This window comes from Perca fluviatilis, chromosome 18 (assembly GCF_010015445.1).
Source record: "Perca fluviatilis chromosome 18, GENO_Pfluv_1.0, whole genome shotgun sequence".
Taxonomy (NCBI): domain Eukaryota; kingdom Metazoa; phylum Chordata; class Actinopteri; order Perciformes; family Percidae; genus Perca; species Perca fluviatilis.
The window spans coordinates 20,939,868-20,958,574 of record NC_053129.1 but is presented as its reverse complement, the minus strand read 5'-3'; the positions used below and the strand labels follow the sequence as shown (position 1 = coordinate 20,958,574).

At 39.6% G+C, this 18,707-nt stretch overlaps 1 protein-coding gene across 1 annotated transcript in view; it reads right to left on the bottom strand.

Moving 5' to 3' along the window:
- Positions 1–18,707, bottom strand: part of akap12b (A kinase (PRKA) anchor protein 12b) — a 42,646-nt gene that overhangs the window by 21,589 nt on the left and 2,350 nt on the right. Inside the window, exon 2 of the mRNA XM_039780932.1 lies at positions 433–508. Coding sequence (XP_039636866.1) covers positions 433–508 — 76 coding nt within the window. The remainder of the gene's footprint in view (positions 1–432; positions 509–18,707) is intronic.

Below are 18,707 nucleotides of genomic sequence, written 5' to 3'. Positions count from 1 at the left end.
TGTGATTTGAGCTCAAATTCTTCCTGCATCTATCCTGAAGTGCAGCATCACACTAAGACCAAGTATACGTTTAGAAAATGGATGTATGTATGCGAGGTAACATTTACACGCAATGATGGGTTAAGGAATGTGTGAGGAAAACAGGGAGGGGGTGTTGGAGGTGCAGCTCCTGTGTGAAAAGCCCATATAGGTGTCCCCTATGTGTTGACAAAGGGATTAGTTAAGGATCAAGTAAATCTTGCAGTGCCATTAAGACATCTGCAGACAAGAACACACACAAGAACACACACTGCTGAAGAAACAGTACAAAATGTCAGACACAAACACAAAACCATTACCAGTACTTACCCCAGCGACCACAGGAGCATCACCCAAAGTCACACACTGTAAATAAACAGTATTGACGGAACAGACGCACACATATACACACACCTTCTGCCAGCGAGTTGTCCTCTGAGTGTCCATTCAGACTGGTCATGCTGGAGATTTGTCCATTCTTTTCCAAAGGCTGAAAAAGACACAGAAAGAAGAGAGACTCACACCAATCTTCTCATGAAACACTCAGCAATTAAGTAAATAAGGGCATTTTATTTAAAAAAAATGTAAACTATTTCTTTAAGGCAGACAATGACAGCCTTTACGAAAGCACCAAAACTACAAAAAAGGACAATCCATCCGACAGCAGCTTGTCACCATTCACCACCATACATACACTGTATAATAGTTTTCAAATAATGCCAACCACCAAATATATTCCTTTATCTCAACCGACCTATCATGTTTTATGATCAGTGAATCAGCCTGCAAGGATTAGATCCTTGAATGGTGCCACTATGATACACATCCTTAAATAATTTTATTAGCAGGCGGTAAAATTCATCATTAAAAGACAAAAACATCATGACACAACCAAAAATGGGTAAATTCACATCAGGTCACATTCACAGCAGTCAAATCTCTGGTAAGTTGGCAAACCATGCTGAAAAAGAGCTACACAAATCCAACAACAAACTGAGTAATAAACCAACATCATAGCAAAAAGTTATATTATAAGAATATTAATGATACAAGATCCTGACAGTTTTTTCTGGTAGTGACCAGCTCCGACTGACAGTCGTACAATAGTAGGCAGGCCAGAGCTTTGTCTGTCCCGGCCAGGAGAGAGGGAACCAGAGCCTCCCCACAGAGCTGCTAATCTAACTAATGGACAACTCAGGCTCCATTCCCATCAGCCCAAACTCCTCCAGGAAAGCCCTGAAAAATTACACCACAAAGGAGACACTATGTTTGGGACAGGTTGGGAGGGATGTACTACAAGATGCGAAAAAGGCACACTCTGTGAGGAGAGCAGATAACAGACATTAAATGTATAGTAATCCAAATTATTAATACTAATTTGCAAGTATGATCAAGGAAATTCACTGCTATATTATTTTTACCTGTTCGACCAGTGAATTATGGTCAGCCAATCCAATGTTTTGACAGGGGGCAGCTACATTTTAAGTCCCACAACCTTTATCAGTCCTTCCTCGGATGCACAGATGTCAGATTTTGTTTGCATTGACTGAAGCAAACAAAATACCAAACTGATCTGCAAAACCAGATGAAATGAGGTGGTTTGGATAATATTGTGGTCATAATTGGTTGTAGATGTAATCAGACATCTTAACAGAATGCAAGCTGCAATTTGCCACATGAGATTATTTCCCCTCCCTTTATTTCTGACACATTTTACTATAAAAACAAACACCATACTAATGCATGAGCATGCAAGAGCCCTGTAGGACTTGTAAATGTGTCTGCAACTTGAAAGTGACAGTTATTTATGAAATATGATGCTGCCATAATTTGCAATCTGCATGTAAGCATTAAAAACAAACCGCTTTGGTTAAACTGGCCCCTGATTTACATTAAATTAGCAATATAATTGAAGCCAGACAAGATCCTTACTGTATATTGGTAGCCTTTACACCCACACATGTACTCACTCACACATAAAAAAAACTCATGGGTTCAAATGCTTTCACACAGAGGACGATGGTGCTGTCAATTTTGTAACTTAAAACTGATCAGCTAATCAGAATCTCTGATCAGATTTGATGTTTGAACCATCAGCTGACCTCCAGACATGCAGCGACCCTGCCCTGCTCTAACCCAACTCATGACTGGCATTCCCAGCATTCCATGACAATAATGCTGCGAGGTGCTGCTGAAAATGCAAAAGGAGGAGAACTTACTGTTTAATGCAGCTTCAAAGTTTCCTAAACTTTTAACCGTGCAAGTACAGTGTCACTCACATTAATTTCCACAAGTCTGCTTTTTTTCCTGAATGACTCGGTAGTAGTTTAGCAACACGAGCAATCACAGAAGGATTATTCCCAAGTGAACATACGCACACACACGCAAACTCGCAGTAGGAGATAACAGGCTTAGCATCGTTCTGTGGGGTCGTAGTTTGTACGTGACAGTTAACCTTGCGACCTCTGACCCCTGAGGAGTGGACAGAGTCTCGGAGCAGACGAAAGGAGGATGACGCCGTTGGAGGGGGCGACTAGGAGAACAGAGAGATAAAGGCAGAGGAAAGGAGGAGTTCAAGGAGGTGAAAGCAGATATGTGAAGATAGAAAGAGAGAGGAGATGAGAAACAGAGCCATTATGAGGAGAAAAAAAAGGCAAAGAATGTAGTCCATTTTAATGGCATATTATGTTTAGTCCATCATCCTTTTGGGCTCTTTAGGTAAGGCTTATTGGTTTTGGTTCTTATTGATTTGTTAAAGAGGAAGGTTCAAAGTAATTCTCACCCAGAATTCACACCATTGCTGGATTCCCTGCTAGAGGAAGACTCAGGCCCCGTCCACACGTACCAAAACGATCTTTTTTTTTACCCGTCTTCCCTAGATTCGTTTCAAGAAAAGTTGCGTCCAAACGAATCCACTTGTAAATGACTCAATACGCTACTTCATATTCCAGGCCTATAGGCGGCGCTGTTTCTGCTACAGAAATTCACCAAAAACGGAGAAGAGCATAGTCATTTCCACTTCCTATCATAACATGACTAGCTAGATTATAACGTTCTCTTAATACATCCGTGGACTATAATCACTTTCACCACTGCTCATTTTATAAAGGCTGCCGCAAGAAAACGTGTCTTTGTTTACATTGTATAATGTGCTGTTGGATTGCCTTTTATTTTGCATGATTGCAGCGCGCTAGTAGCGAAGCAACGTTACGCGCTAACGTTAGCTAGCTCTAACATCGGCAGTCAAACAAACATCAATGATCCATGAATGACGTTGGCTACATAACGTTAGCAATATATCTTGTGTAGAATCCAGAGGGAAGGGTCAGGGGCACAGAGGTAGATACACTGTGTATTTAGATGAAGTGAGCTGGTTTGACCATGGAGATGGGACATGCTCGCTTAGCTTCAACGCGAGTTGTGTGCGTGTAGCGGCCGTGGGAGAGGGTGTAAAAGAGGGGTGTGGCGATGACATCATTGATACGGATCCGTATTCACCATCCATACGAAGCCAAACGAGAGCCGTTTTCGGATTTTTTCACCCTGAGACCAGGTTTCAAAAAAGTTCGTTTTCAGGCAGTGCGTTTGCAGGATTCGTCTGGACGGTCGGCCCAAACGATGCAAAACATGTGCGTTTGCACAAAAAAACGTTTCCGTGTGGACGGCCCCTCATTCTCTGCAGTTTACTGTAAAAGGTCCTCAAAAAATGCTTCAGGTAAAAAAGTTAAAAAAGAAAATAGAGAGAACATGCAAATAAGCTGTAGATTATGCATCAGAGACTCTTTCAAAGCACTTAAAAACATTTTGGGAATGAGAAGATTGTTGTTTCTGTGTGACAAATATGAAGCTACAGCCAGCAGCCAGTTAGCTTAGGTTAGCACAGTCACCGCTCCCAGCCAGGAAATAGTCTGACCCATAACCACTCGTAAAACTCCAACTTGTCGTTTTTATATTTCAGATGTTGTACAGACTAAACAAACAGGATTTGGGAAGTTTGTTGCTTTTGGAGAGAGCAAGGCTAGTTGTTTTCGGTAAATCAGTCTGTGGGGACTTGGCTTGGGAAACAGCAGGTCGCTGGTTATATGCATCCGTTATATGCATTCACCGGAAATATTTAATCTCATACAGATACGAGAATGACGTGGATTTGCGTCTTGCATGTATTGACTTTGCATGTACAGTAATTGCACTGCGCAATTCCCGCAAACACGGGCAGTGTGAACACAGCATAAGAGAGACAATTTATTTTGGGGTAGGGTGACAGTAGCTCTATAGGGAGTTGGTTTGGGAACTTGAGGGTCACAGGTTCAAGTCCCTATATGGACCAAAGTATGGTGGTAGACTGGTAGCCGGAGAGGTGCCAGGTCACCTCCTGGGCACTGCCAAAGTGCTCTTGGGCAAGGCACCGAACCCCCAACTGCTCGGAGCACCTGTCCATCGACAGCTGCAGCCCCCTCACATCTCTCCGTTAGTGCATGTATAGGTACTGAGCATGTGTGTTTCAGGCCTGTGTGTAATGTGTATACTAACAACAGAGTAAAAACATTGCAATTTTCCTTGCGGGACTAATAAAGTATAAATTATTATTATTATTATTATTATTATTATTCCAGATGCGAAAGGTATTTGCCAATACATATTTCACCCTGGTCTAACGGGAGGTTTCAGGAGCCTGTGTGACCATCATGGCTGTCTCCCTCTCTCTCCCTTCATGTCTCTTCACCCCTGCCAGCCCCCAATCTATTATCCCTGACCCCCACATTCAGTACATACCAAAAATCAAGGCCTGTCAAGACCCCCAAAGAGCACTCTCACCGTTTCCACAATCCTTTAACTCTGCTCAGGTGCTTTGACAGTGAGTACCTGTGCTTCTGTGTGTGTTTGTACAGTCCAGAGCAGTTGAAAGTGAAATAAAGAAACACTGAACAAGCCAAACAAGCAGGGACGTGCACAGTTAAGGCTATTGTTGCCCGGGCAACTGCCCGTTTGCCCTCATTGGCTTAGCTGCCCCTCTGGTGAAAGAGCCTAAATAAACTTTTCTCTCTTTTATTTTTTTGTTGTGGTGGCTGCATTATTACGATAATATGCCAATCATTACTAAAAGTTAAATCGCTACATCATCCAATTTTGCCCTCAGCGATGCCCTCTGCCCTCACGCGATTTCGTTTATATTCTCACACAAGGAGCAGCGCACCACGTGAAGCCCTTCTGCCTTCACTTGAGTTTTTAAAGGTATGAGGATTATGACAAAATGTCCTGTGAATAGTAACCAAAAAAATCCACTTGAGCTTTGAATAATGTGCAGCTTCAGCTTTTAATGTTTGCATCACGTCGCGCAGCCTTTTTTCCAGATTAGAGCAATGGCCCCTCCAAATGTCTGTGCACGTCCCTGCGAACAAGTCCTGAATCACTAAAGAATTACCACAAAGATTGTAAGACTCTGAAGTCATGCTCCCTAAAAAAATGTTTTGGCTAATTTGTAAGAGCCAAATTCACAGTAATCTCTCAAACATTTGGATGGGGCCAAATCTGACTACGTCAAGTCGAATTTACCAGATGTATTACAGATTTACAACGATATGGAAAGTAAGCATCTTCTCTTCTCCTTTTTTCTCGCTTTCATTCCAGTTGTCTCATCCATTTCTGCTCTATACACATAAGAGGTTTGTGCTTTTATTTATGGTTGCTTTCAGGAATCGAGGCATCCTATTACAATAAATCTGTCAACTCTTCACTCGCAAACTGTATGTGGAAAAACACTCAATGTGTTTGTGTCCAAAAGAGAGGATGCCAATTTTTCTATTAGTTAATCTTTAAATGGATGAAGGTCTTTCCAGTCTGGGGTTTGTCTGAAAGTTAAAAACTGTTCTGTAATTCATGATAAAATACAATTTACCTGTTCAAGATTGGATTACTCAAACTCATTAACAGGATGGTTTTAAGATACTTTTGAAAGTCACAAGAGGAAAAGTCAGGGGATAAAGTCATTAACATTCTGGAAACCATAAATACCTGCACAACATTTCACATTCCAACCGTTTGAGATATTTCACTAACATTGCCATCCTTCGAGCCACACGGCTGCACACCTTGAATATTTAAATCATCAGGCCTATGCATTGAAAGAACTCAGTCTCAGTTGTATAAAACACTTCTAACACAGTATTTACACAGCACAACTGCTCAAATGATGCTGTGTTATTTTAGTGTAATGGTAAGACAGAACTGTAGAAAGATAAAAAAAAAAGACGGAAGAGGCCGAGTAGAAAGAAAGAAATGCAAACCAAGAGACTTAGTGACCCTAAAGAGTCACACACCTGTTAGCTGCTATTTTAGGCTAATAGATAAAGCCAGGTTGTTGTCCTCTACCTACATCAGTGCATCACTAACCCCTTAACCCGAAGTCTCAATACCTCCCACAATTTGTCTGTTTTTCATCACCCCCCCATTCCTTCATCTGTGCGGCTGCTACACTTGAACAGCAAAGGGAGCCAAACAACAACAACAGCCTGCATGGTCACAGGAAAGACCCCCCAGGACACGATCATAATCAGGCCACACTGGCCAGTGTTTAACCCCAGGGGGCCTGCCTTTCAAACTGGGTTGAAATAACAAATCCACTCCCTTTGCTGACCCTCCTGACATGAATCTCTAAATATCTCTGAGCCCCGATAAACATCTGAGCTCCAGAGTCATATGTGAGAAAAGAAAATGACTAGTGAGAGAGGGTGTCTGGAACGCATACAAATGCTATAAACATGGCTTTAATTAGTGAGACATTAAAACCAGACTGTTGTTTCTAGCTTTATGCCTCAAATTACTTTGAGATTATTGCCATACTATATGTCTATATGTTCTAATTTTGGCACAGAAACAATATTCAGGGTCAACATGGAGCTTTCCAAATAGTTTTCTTTTTAAGATTATTTTTTGGGCATTTTTAGGCCTTTATTGACAGGACAGCTGAAGAAATGAAAGGGTAGAGAGAGGGGGAATGACATGCAGCAAAGGGCTGCAGGTCGTGGGGTCGAACCCAGGCCAGGTGCGTCGAGGAGTAATCCTCTATATATGGGCGCCTGCTCTACCAACTGAGCTATCTAGGCGCCCAAGCTTTCAAAATAGTTTGAAAAACAGTTTCCAAAGCCAGGTCTTTCTGAACAGTTGGTGTATGTGGTTGAGAAGAATTGGCAAAAAATTACATGAACTGAAGTTCAAAATAGAATAAATAAAGTGAAGAGAACGATAACTTGAGTATAAATGGATTCTGGCACATGATCTCAATCTATTATTTAAGTCCTATTATGTTGCATAACTTCCTGAAAATGTTGCAATATGATCATGTTATTTTGTTCATGTGCAGAAGAACAAAATTCTATTGTTATACCATAAAATAAATTACTTAGACGTAATTTATAATTTTTTCTTACATTTAAGTCAATAAACTAGCTAACTTGAAGTTTGTGTTGAAGGTCCAGGGTTGCTTCTATTTTCTCGGATTAATGTTATTACTGAATAGAAAACAGACGTGTCACAGAAACGCACTTAAAAACCTTCGGAGGTCTAAGCTATTTTTTCCAATGTTTGGTTCGCCTGGTCTCCTTGTGTAATAATGCTTGTATAACCTCAACCCTTTTATGCACAATCAAGTATAGACAATTTTTTTCAGGACAACCTGGGTTATCAGGATATGTGTGCTGCAGGGATGTCACATGAATGTATAAATTGTTATATTACTATAAAGACAAAAGAAAAGACTAAACGGAAATGGAATCTTACAGAAATGTATTGAAATCACACAGAGAACAATAATAACTAATAACTACTTTTGGCTTTTGAAAATTGTTATCCCAAGTCTTGGCAATCAGGGAAAAACTTAAAACTTCCCAGAAAAGTCCAAATGCTTTTATCCAAAAAAAGGTTAGTTGTGTCATCCTCTAATGCATTATCTGTCTGCTACTTGACATGAGTAGGCCAAATCCCACTCATTTCATCCTCCAGGGGTCCTTCTGGCCTCTTTGTGTCCGTTTTCCAATACACACACACTGAATACAAGGCCCACCTCGCTAGGGTTTTCTATTGGCTGACTAAGCACCCTTTCAGCTGACAAAACTGCATGCGATTGGTCGATACAGCCAACAGTCAGCAGCCATTTTGTTTCTGTCTGCGGCTAGCGGAGATTTATTTTATAAATCATATAAAATGATGAATAGCCGCTCAGTCGTGGATTTATCGCTCTGAAATTCCACGTGCAAAGTCTTCAAAAAGTCTGACATTCTAGACCATACTACTAAGCTTCTAGAAGGGCTACGAAGGCACCAAAGGACTTATTGTAAAGGTCCAGCTGTTAGCTACAAAGTTAGGCGAGAGGTTTGCGAGGCAAAAGAAAGATAACGCAAGTTGATTTTTGACACCAATTCCATGATGGATTAAAAAGCTTCTGGGTGGCCTACAATTTTAAGAGGACCTCGTTGAAACGGTGCATTTCTCGGCTTCTAAACAAAAAAAAAGTAAATCTCTACACTGTACTGATCTGGAGATATCAAATAAGACATCGTTTTGGCATTGCTAAACAAAAACAACCAATCTATTCACAAAAATGTGCACACTGTTAAAATTCAACAACATAAAGCTGGTTGTTTTTGGTCGTCTAGGTTTGTGGTGCTAAATATGTATGAAAATACAAAGATGGTGCAAACAATCAATGTAATCTTTATCACTTCTAGATATCATTGATAATTCTCTGTGGGTGTGTCACTACAAGCAACCCCTTTCACATTACATGTGGTGGTTTGATCCATTCTTAATATAAAATTATTGAATAGTGCAGCTTTAAACACTGGGGCAGATATTTACCTGTCAGCCAGACAAGAGGAATTTCAGAGGAAACCTTAGTCATGTCTTTTTATCAAAGTGTTTCTTTCATGTTGTTGGGTGCCGTTTGATTTTAACACAGTTAAAAAAAGAGACGTGTAAAGATGTGAAAGAAATCAGCTTTAAGTAGAAGTCTGTTTTTTTGCCATACACCAACTCATCAGTGTTGCTATCCACTTCTTACTACTTATTGTCTGCTTAGCAGGAACAGTATATGGGCTTTAGTCCTTTAATACAATTATCTAGTCTAAAAAATGTGAATGGCTTAAGCACAAACGCATGTTAAGTCATGGTGTCTTGTTGTCTCAGTAAACCATGCAGATGGATGCATTTGTGGAGGTGGTGGTATATGAAAAATCAGGACATATTTTATTGTGTTTCTATTTCAATAAAGCAGTGAGCAGTTTAAAACAATACCTCCATTGCCTCAAATGAGTAAGCAGTGACCACCTAAATCACTGTGCCGTTTGTTTCTAATTATCCTGAGATAGTAACGGACATCATAAGACACCACTTACAAAGTCCAAATGCAACAGCATATACAGTAAAGTATGCGGTTTGTGACGAAAGTGATTTCACTTCGTGAGATGAGTCACGACTCTTCCAATTACAGTTGGAATTTGTTTGTCAGACGAAGTGACATGTTTTGCATTTTTGGATATCTGCCACCTTTAGTTGGAGCCATAAACCTTAAAATGCTTATTCGTTTAAATAAACCCAGTTCCATGAAGGCAACTTTGTCCAAATACTCCAATATAAGTCCTGCACTCAAAATTGTACGGTATTTAAATATTATGAGCAAAGTGTACTTGTATTAAAAGTAAAAGTTCTCATTATGCAGCAGAATGGCCCCCGTCAGTATTAGATTACTCCATATTATATTTATCATATTATATAAGCAGCATTTCATGGTTGTATTTGGTTGAAGTGGAGCTAATTTCAACTATTTAATATACTGCTGGGCAGTTTAATTTACAGTATCACAAAACATTCTACGGCCTTATTATACATCATAATCTGCAAAGTAACTACTAACTATAGCTCTCAGACAAATGTAGTGGAGTAAGAAAGTACAATATGTTTCCTGACATGTGGTGGAGTAGATGTATAAAGCCATATAAAAAGGAAATACTCAAGTAAAACTCCTAAAATGGTATTTACAGTGGGGAGATAAAGTATTTGATAGACTGCCGATTTTGCAGGTTTTCCTACTTACAAAGCATGTAGAAGTCTGTAATTTTTATCATAGGTACCCTTCAACTGTGAGTGACGGAATCTAAAACAAATATCCAGAAAATCACATTGTATGATTTTTTAAGTAATTAATTAGCATTTTATTGCATGACATAAGTATTTGATACATCAGCAAAGCAGAACTTAATATTTGGTACAGAAACCTTTGTTTGCAATTACAGAGATCATACGTTTCCTGTAGTTCTTGACCAGGTTTGCACACACTGCAGCAGGGATTTTGGCCCACTCCTCCATACAGACCTTCTCCAGATCCTTCAGGTTTCGGGGCTGTCGGTGGGCAATACAGACTTTCAGCTCCCTCCAAAGATTTTCTGTTGGTTTCAGGTCTGGAGACTGGCTAGGCCACTCCAGGACCTTGAGATGCTTCTTACGGAGCCCCCACTTGCCCTTTTGCTGTTGTGTTTTTTCGGTGTTGTTGTCATGCTGGAAGACCCAGCCACGACCCATCTTCAATGCTCTTACTGAGGGAAGGAGGTTGTTGGCCAAGATCTCGCAATACATGGCCCATCCATCCTCCCTCAATACGGTGCAGTCGTCCTGTCCCCTTTGCAGAAAAGCATCCCCAAAGAATGATGTTTCCACCTCCATGCTTCACGGTTGGGATGGTGTTCTTGGGGTTGTACTCATCCTTCTTCTTCCAAACACGGCGAGTGGAGTTTAGACCAAAAAGCTCTATTTTTGTCTCATCAGACCACATTACCTTCCTCCATTCCCCCTCTGGATCATCCAGATGATCATTGGCAAACTTCAGATGGGCCTGGACATGCGCTGGCTTGAGCAGGGGGACCTTGCATGCACTGCAGGATTTTAATCCATGACGGCGTAGTGTGTTACTAATGGTTTTCTTTGAGACTGTGGTCCCAGCTCTCTTCAGGTCATTGACCAGGTCCTGCCGTGTAGTTCTGGGCTGATCACTCACCTTCCTCATGATCATTGATGCCCCACAAGGGGAGATCTTGCATGGTGCCCCAGACTGAGGGAGACTGACCGTCATCTTGAACTTCTTCAATTTTCTAATAATTGCGCCAACAGTTGTTGCCTTCTCACCAAGCTGCTTGCCTATTGTCCTGTAGCCCATCCCAGCCTTGTGCAGGTCTACAATTTTATCCCTGATGTCCTTACACAGCTCTCTGGTCTTGGCCATTGTGGAGCGGTTGGAGTCTGTTTGATTGAGTGTGTAGACAGGTGTCTTTTATACAGGTAACAAGTTCAAACAGGTGCAGTTAATACAGGTAATGAGTGGAGAACAGGAGGGCTTCTTAAAGAACAACTAACAGGTCTGTGAGAGCCGGCATTCTTACTGGTTGGTAGGTGATCAAATACTTATGTCATGCAATAAAATGCAAATTAATTATTTAAAAATCATACAATGTGATTTTCTGGAATTTTGTTTTAGATTCCGTCTCTCACAGTTGAAGTGTACCTATGATAAAAATTACAGATCTCTACATGCTTTGTAGGTAGGAAAACATGCAAAATCAGCAGTGTATCAAATACTTGTTCTCCCCACTGTAAGTACAGTATATGAGTACATACTTTCCACCACTATTGTCAATGGGATTTACTGTTATTTAAAAAGGGATTGTGATATGACTCGTGTGTTTGGTCATTACAGTAAATCTCAGGTCCCTCAGCTGTAGAGATTAGAGCGGCTAAACCGTCCTGCCTGAGTATGCTAACCAAGAAAGCAGCTGCAGTGAGGCTATGATTCACAGTTTGTCCTTCAAATGCTCCGACTCCCACCAGCACTATAGAAACACTGGTACACATCATCCACTGTGCTCTGTGGAGCAGTTAGTGCTGCATCAGGACCAGAGCTGATGAAAAATGGATGTGCATAAAAGAGCAACAGAAAGCAGTGAGAGAGGTGAACAAGTTCATGAAAGAGGGGATAAACATACCTCTTCAGGCTGAAAACACAGCAATGTAGGGAGAAGACTCTTTAGCTAACAATAGAGAAAACAATGGGATGGGTTGTTAGTGGGAATGTTTGTTTTCCTAACAAGTGACCTCTTATGGTCTGGAAAAATAATAAATGTTCATTCTCAACCGCGGAAGTAACACGTCGTAAAATCTCTCACTCTCCATTAGCACTTGTAATATTAAGTCTTATGGCCATATACAATTCAAGTGCAATTTAATACACTTCTTCTCAAGTCTTGCTTTTGGCTACATGCAAATCAAGGTAAGCTATACTCCAGTCCAGATGTTGGTGGTCATGTATGTGAATCAGTTTGGTAAATGCAAAAAAAAAAAGAACAAACTAAAAAGAAAAAAACAGAAGAACCATTTTGGTTAAGCAGATAAACCTGGTGCATTTCCACTCTTGTTTTCACAGAGTGCAGAGCAAAAAGCTAACAGGTGCATGGGAAGATAACAGGATGAATCATGGAGCTAAAATAGAAGAGGGAGAAATAAAGTAGAGGCAAGATGGGTGAGAGAATCCATAGAGGCTTGTGATGTAATGGAGGTAAGAGAGGTTATTTTGAGCACAGTGTCACAGTGAAGGATACAGCACAGACTTAAACAGAAAAGACATCCATTTTTAAATTCTGAACATCCAAAAATTACAAGACTCTTCATTCCTTATCGGTTCTATCTTAGGATTTGTATCTGAGGGCCTTCCAGCTTCCTTTGCGTTTGGATGACGACACAAAAACTCCCAAACTGGTGAAGCAATAAAGAAAGGCAGTATAATAAAAGACGCTGATGTGGCAGAGTCTTCCAATCGTAATGATTGATTGGGACAGAGTAGCTGTAACAGTCCCTGTGGGGCCAAGCCATGCTGGCCAGCCCTCACATATTCAATAACACATCATTACTACAGGACAATGCTTCTCAGGGAGGAGTCCCCTCCTCTCACCTCCACCATCAATACTGAGGAGGAGCACTGATACTGGATAGTCATGTGGAGCACAAAAGGTGAATCCAACTTTTAAATTGAATAAAAGGCCATTTTCCAATTTGTGTTACCACAATTACGAACAAAGCCTCAATATTATATAAGAAACACGTCAATATCGGAAATTAATCTCTGGCATCTCTTTCTTTCTGTGTCTTTTTTTTAAAACAATATTAAACCAAGAGTCTGTCCAGAAGGAAGGTAATAGGAAATACCGGAAAATAAACATAATTTTGTGAAGCAGAAATATGTCTCAGCTTTTTTGTCCTGTTAATCATCTCACACGACACAACACCTCAGATTTATGTTGCTGCCGTGACCCACAGCTTGGGACCCATTGCCCTTACTCACATGAATTACAATGTAATATGGTAATTTATAGTCTCACTGCATGCATACATACATACATACATACATACATACATACATACTGCAGAGTTATGGGAAAATCCTTGACTTTTGAGACATAAAAGTTGAAGTTAATACGATTTTAAACAGAATTTACTCTGGTACATTTGTACAAACTAACAGCAACAACCAGATTTTTTTAAGCAAAACGTCAACATTGTTATATAATACATGAGTTAATTAAATGCGGTTCTCTCATTACTAATATTTTGTGGAACAATGAAAAAAAACGTACTGCAGTTTAAACAATTTAATGGATAACTAAGCTGGAAAAATTAGATGGGAACGCTACACAGACACTGTAAAAACAAAAACAAGCTGTGTAGACAAAAAGAAATATTGTCTTTTGTAACATTATGTAACATTTTGATGTTGATGCCATTTGGGGATTTTATAATGTCCGGTGGATTCATTATTGAATCAAACTATTGGAGTGAAGTATAATTTGTAGGGGTGGAGAGAGGAGAGAAACAAAAGAGCTCTGGTTTTTCACATCCTCAAACACATGTCTGTTTTTTACTGGCAAGGAATCTGGGAGATGAAAGATAGGAAGCTGGCTCAGGGGCAGATTAATTAGCAAAAACCTACTTCCTGCTTGTCTGCAAAACAAGAAGGAGAAGAAAAGAATCATAAATCTGATTTCCTGTTAAAGTGCTCATATTATGCTTTGGGCTTTTCCCCTTTCCTTTATTGTGTTATATATCTTTTTGTGCACGTTATAGGTTTAAAAAGGGAAAAAGCCCAAAGTCCACCCCAAAGGGACTTACCATCTTCCAGAGAAAACACTGTTCGCAAACTTCTCCAAACTCTTTTGTAGTCCAGCCTTTACTTCCGTGATGAACGTGCGTCACTTTGTAACACATGATATAATGCTCGGCTAGCTGCTAGCATGGCACTCCCTCATGCTCTGCTTCTGATTAGCTAGCTGTACTTACTGAGCATGTGCGACTCCCAACAAAGATGGAACAGAAGTGAGATATCTCACTCTGTAGCTAAAACAGAGAGCTCAACACACAGGGTGAAAAGAGGAGCGGCAGCAATGTGCAGTACAACAAAAACATAGTGTTTTCCGAAAATTAAACCACATAAACCTATTCTGGTACAACCTCTGAATACAATTATGAACCTGAAAATGAGCATAATATGAGCACTTTAAGACAAAATAAACATCATGTAAAGTTCAATATTCCAGTTATCTACTACAGTTTACAGAGTGGTGGTATTGTATCTGCCGTAGACCATTTAACAGTCTACGTTAAATGGTCATTTTTTTGTTTGCAAAACTATTTGGGTTGGCCATATTCGGTTGAGCAGTAAGTTTGAGGTTTTGGAACATTTTTACCAATTTTGTGACTTCAGATGTATAAGTTATTACAAAGCTTTTACAGTCAATGATATATAAGAATAGCACGTTTAGACAAATTCCTGAGAGAACAAATGTATCATTACTGTTTATAAACAAAATTGCTCAGTCTCACAGTATACACACTGAAATTACAGTTGCGTGTGTAAAGAGACTTAATTTATTTTGGTAGGGAGAGTATATTTTGTCCTACATAAATTTCACTGTCATCTCTAACAACATTCGAATAACCTACGTCATTTGACTTTCTCCTCTAACAACGTTCGGGTAACCTACGTCATTTGACTTTTTTTCTCTAACTCGATTAACTGAATTACTTTGACCTCTCTGACAGAAACTCACTGAAGTCAATGTAAAGGCGTGCTGGTTGAGGAAGATAAACGTCTGGAGCAGTAAACTATCCCTTGGCTAAATAGTAAATCATTTTTTATTATTCTGTATTTTATATTCCTACACCTACCTCTACAGAAGGTAATGACTGTATGATACAGACCAACAGAAAAGTATTTTAGTATTGTGATTTGATCAGACATCATTTGAGAGTTTAGATCTCCTTCCATATAAACTGTTTTTTATTTGCCAACACTAAAACAAAAACATTTAGTTTTATTGCATTTTAGAAATCTCTCATACAACGACAGCTCAGGGCATGTCAATAAGCAACCTTTGAGGTTGTTGTTTGTTTTTCTTTACATACAATATTTTATCTTATTAGTGATGCTTACACACCCTGCCATTTCTTGCTTGATATTGAGTATGTCGGTGTATGTCAGTGAAAATGAAGTTTTGATTGGAAATAACTGATTTAAAGTAAACAAAGCAGTTAGCTAAGAGCATACCTGTCAAGTATCCCGTTTTGGCCCAGAGAGTCCCGTATTTTACCCTTCTTTCCCGCCGTCCTCCCATATTAGTATTTTCTTGTAAATCTCCCGTATTTTAACCTGCGTTATTAAAAAATAATAATACCCCGGGCCGAGCGGAGTAAAAAAAAACATTCCCAATCTGAGCTCTGTCACTAGCCTCGCGATAACTGCCACCTGCAGTAGCCTACTACAGGTACTGTAGGTGGCAGTTGTCGCGAGGTTAGTGTGTGAGGTCAGATGATGAGTGACAATGCAGGGAAAAAAGAAGAAAAAAAACAGAGATGGATGATGGACGCTACGACAGAGACGCTGCCAAAACTTATGAAGGCTTTACTATGCATTCCCCATAGCAATGCAAGTTGAGAAAGGGTGTTTAGCATGGTACGAAAGATTGTTACAGAGAATAGGATGACATTAGACAACAGAACTGTCTGCGCTCTACTCTCATGTAAAATGAACCACTCTGGCCTAGCCCACAAATACACTCCTTCCAAAACAGTCTTAAAGAATGCAAAGTCTGCAACGAATTTGTACAATAACTCACTAAAGAAAAGTTATGTGAAATTAAAAGAAAAACTGTAAAAGAAAAATTGTAAACGTTTTCAGCATTCTGCATCAAGTGGTGATTTTAGCTTTCTTGTACACCTGTCTTAAAATGTAAGGGATACTGGAGCTTGGTTGGGGTGGTGGGACTGCTCGAGGTGGGCACCGGAAAATTTCCCTTATTTTCAAATCCAAAACTTGACAGGTATGGCTAAGAGTGCTTATTTTCTTTCTGATTTGCGTTCAGATTTTGGGAAGATGAGTTACTTTCTATACCTCCACTTTCAACACACACTGCCCATTATTTTTATCTGAGCCCATTTTCACTCAACCTCTGTCATCAGTGTCCCTTTTACAGCAGGCAGGAGGGAGAACAATCAGCTGATTAATTTGCCTTTATATCCACCCTTTTTTTCCTCTTTTGGGGATCCACACCCAAAACACTGCTCCAACCTCTCTCCTGTTGGTTCCTTCCTCTTGTTTTGGGACAGTGCACACAGAGGCCCCCAGATTCTCTCTCTCTCACTCTCACTCTCATAATCAGAGCCACAGCATTGTCTGATCAGCTGCAGCTCATTATACAGGACGCACCACCCTTAATCAGCATATATTATGTTACATAACTTGATGTTGGATCATTGGAGTCACCTGCCGCTGCTGTTGTGATGTGGTGCAGATCTCGTGTTTCTTATTGTTTATTTGTGAGTCAGTGTGGTTGTGAGTGAAAACACTGACATTTACTGTAGTTTCAAAAAGTAAAAAGAGTAAAAAAAAAGCTTAACACCTGCGGAAAATCTAGTTTTTGCCATCTTCAGCTTTTTTAACTTCTCTCTTTGCTACAGTGTGATGTACGAGTGAAAGATTTCCACAACACCTGCAAGACCTACAACCTGTAATGAACCCAGCATGTCATGTCTGAAAGTGGTTTAGAGAGAAGAGATCTCAGAGATTCATTTGTGACATTGTCTGTTCGGGAAATAAAAGGCTAGTGTAGACAGACAGAAAGAGACACAGATTGAAAGAGATCATGGCAGCATATATGTTGTCATTGTGTTTACATACTGATAATTCCATTGTAACAATCTAATGAAAAACTGATTATTGAAACCCATTTAAGAACCTTAACCAGATTACACATTGGCATAAAAATAACTTATTGCATGATTTATCTTCTCAATTTGTATCTATGCAGTAGTACATAATAGCTAGAGGTGGGAAAAGCAACATTTTGGGAATGAAAGCAAAATGTCTTGAAAATATTTTCAAATATTTAGACCTAAGTAAGTTAAAATAACATATTTCGTAGCATAAGCCTGTCGCGATAGTCAATAAATCAATTAATCGCATGATAAATAAAATGAGCTTGATAATTTTTCTGGCCGCGATAATTTCCATTTGCATGCTTGTTTGTTTTCCTCTGTCGCCACAGTATCAGAAACAGGGCAGACAAACAGTGTTCCAAACAGTGTTCCAGCCAATAACCGACAAGAAGGAGTTGGTTGAGTCATGAATACGCATTGTGGAAGTAGCCTACATGCTAACGCTGCTGCAGTGATGGCTCAACCAGCTCCTTCTCGTCGGTTATTGGCTGGAACACTGTTTGTTATGGTTCGTGGGGCAGGTTGGCACAGTTTGTTATTGTTGTAGTTTGTGCAGCCTGGGTTGTCTTCAGAGACTGCGTTTTTTTACAGTGTGTTCAGGGGACAGGCAGCTAGCGTATAGTGAGGAGATGTTTGCTGTATGTGACGAAAAATGTTGTAGCCTAAAAAATGCATCACATCACATCACAGCACCTTTAAATCACCGGTTTCAGTTAACGGCACCCTACGGACTATAGTACCGTCTATTTGCTGGATGGTTTCAAGCTAACGGTCAGTAGCTAACATTAGCATATAAGCCTGTTGACAGCGACGTTATTGTTCATATTTTGGCACAATTTTTCTGACCGTAGTAGTGGTCATAGTGACTGAAAGTGTGATGTGAGATGCTAAAAATAAACTACACGCTGTTTTCAGGTAACGTTAACGTTTTGATTGTGTTTGGTTTTTATTCAAGTACATTTTTTGTTAACAGAGACTGAGAGTCTATTTTATTTATTGTTTTTGGTTGTTTTGTTCATGTATTGTGGATATTTAAAATATCTTCCAGTTCCAGTGTTAAATATTCTTTTAGAAATAAAAGTTTATTGATCTTTGAAAAGGTGTTATTATTATGCCATTATCATTATATTAGATGAAAATGGTCTCTCAACGACAATATTATCGTTTATCGCAATAATTTCTGGGACAATTTATCGTCCAGCAAAATTTGTTAGCACAGGCCTATGTAGCATTAATACAATGTTTTCTATACGGTAGGTTGCACAACCTTCAGTAAAGGAACTCTCTTATATATATATATATATATATATATATACACACACACACATATATATACATACACACACACACACACACACACACACACACATACATACATATATATA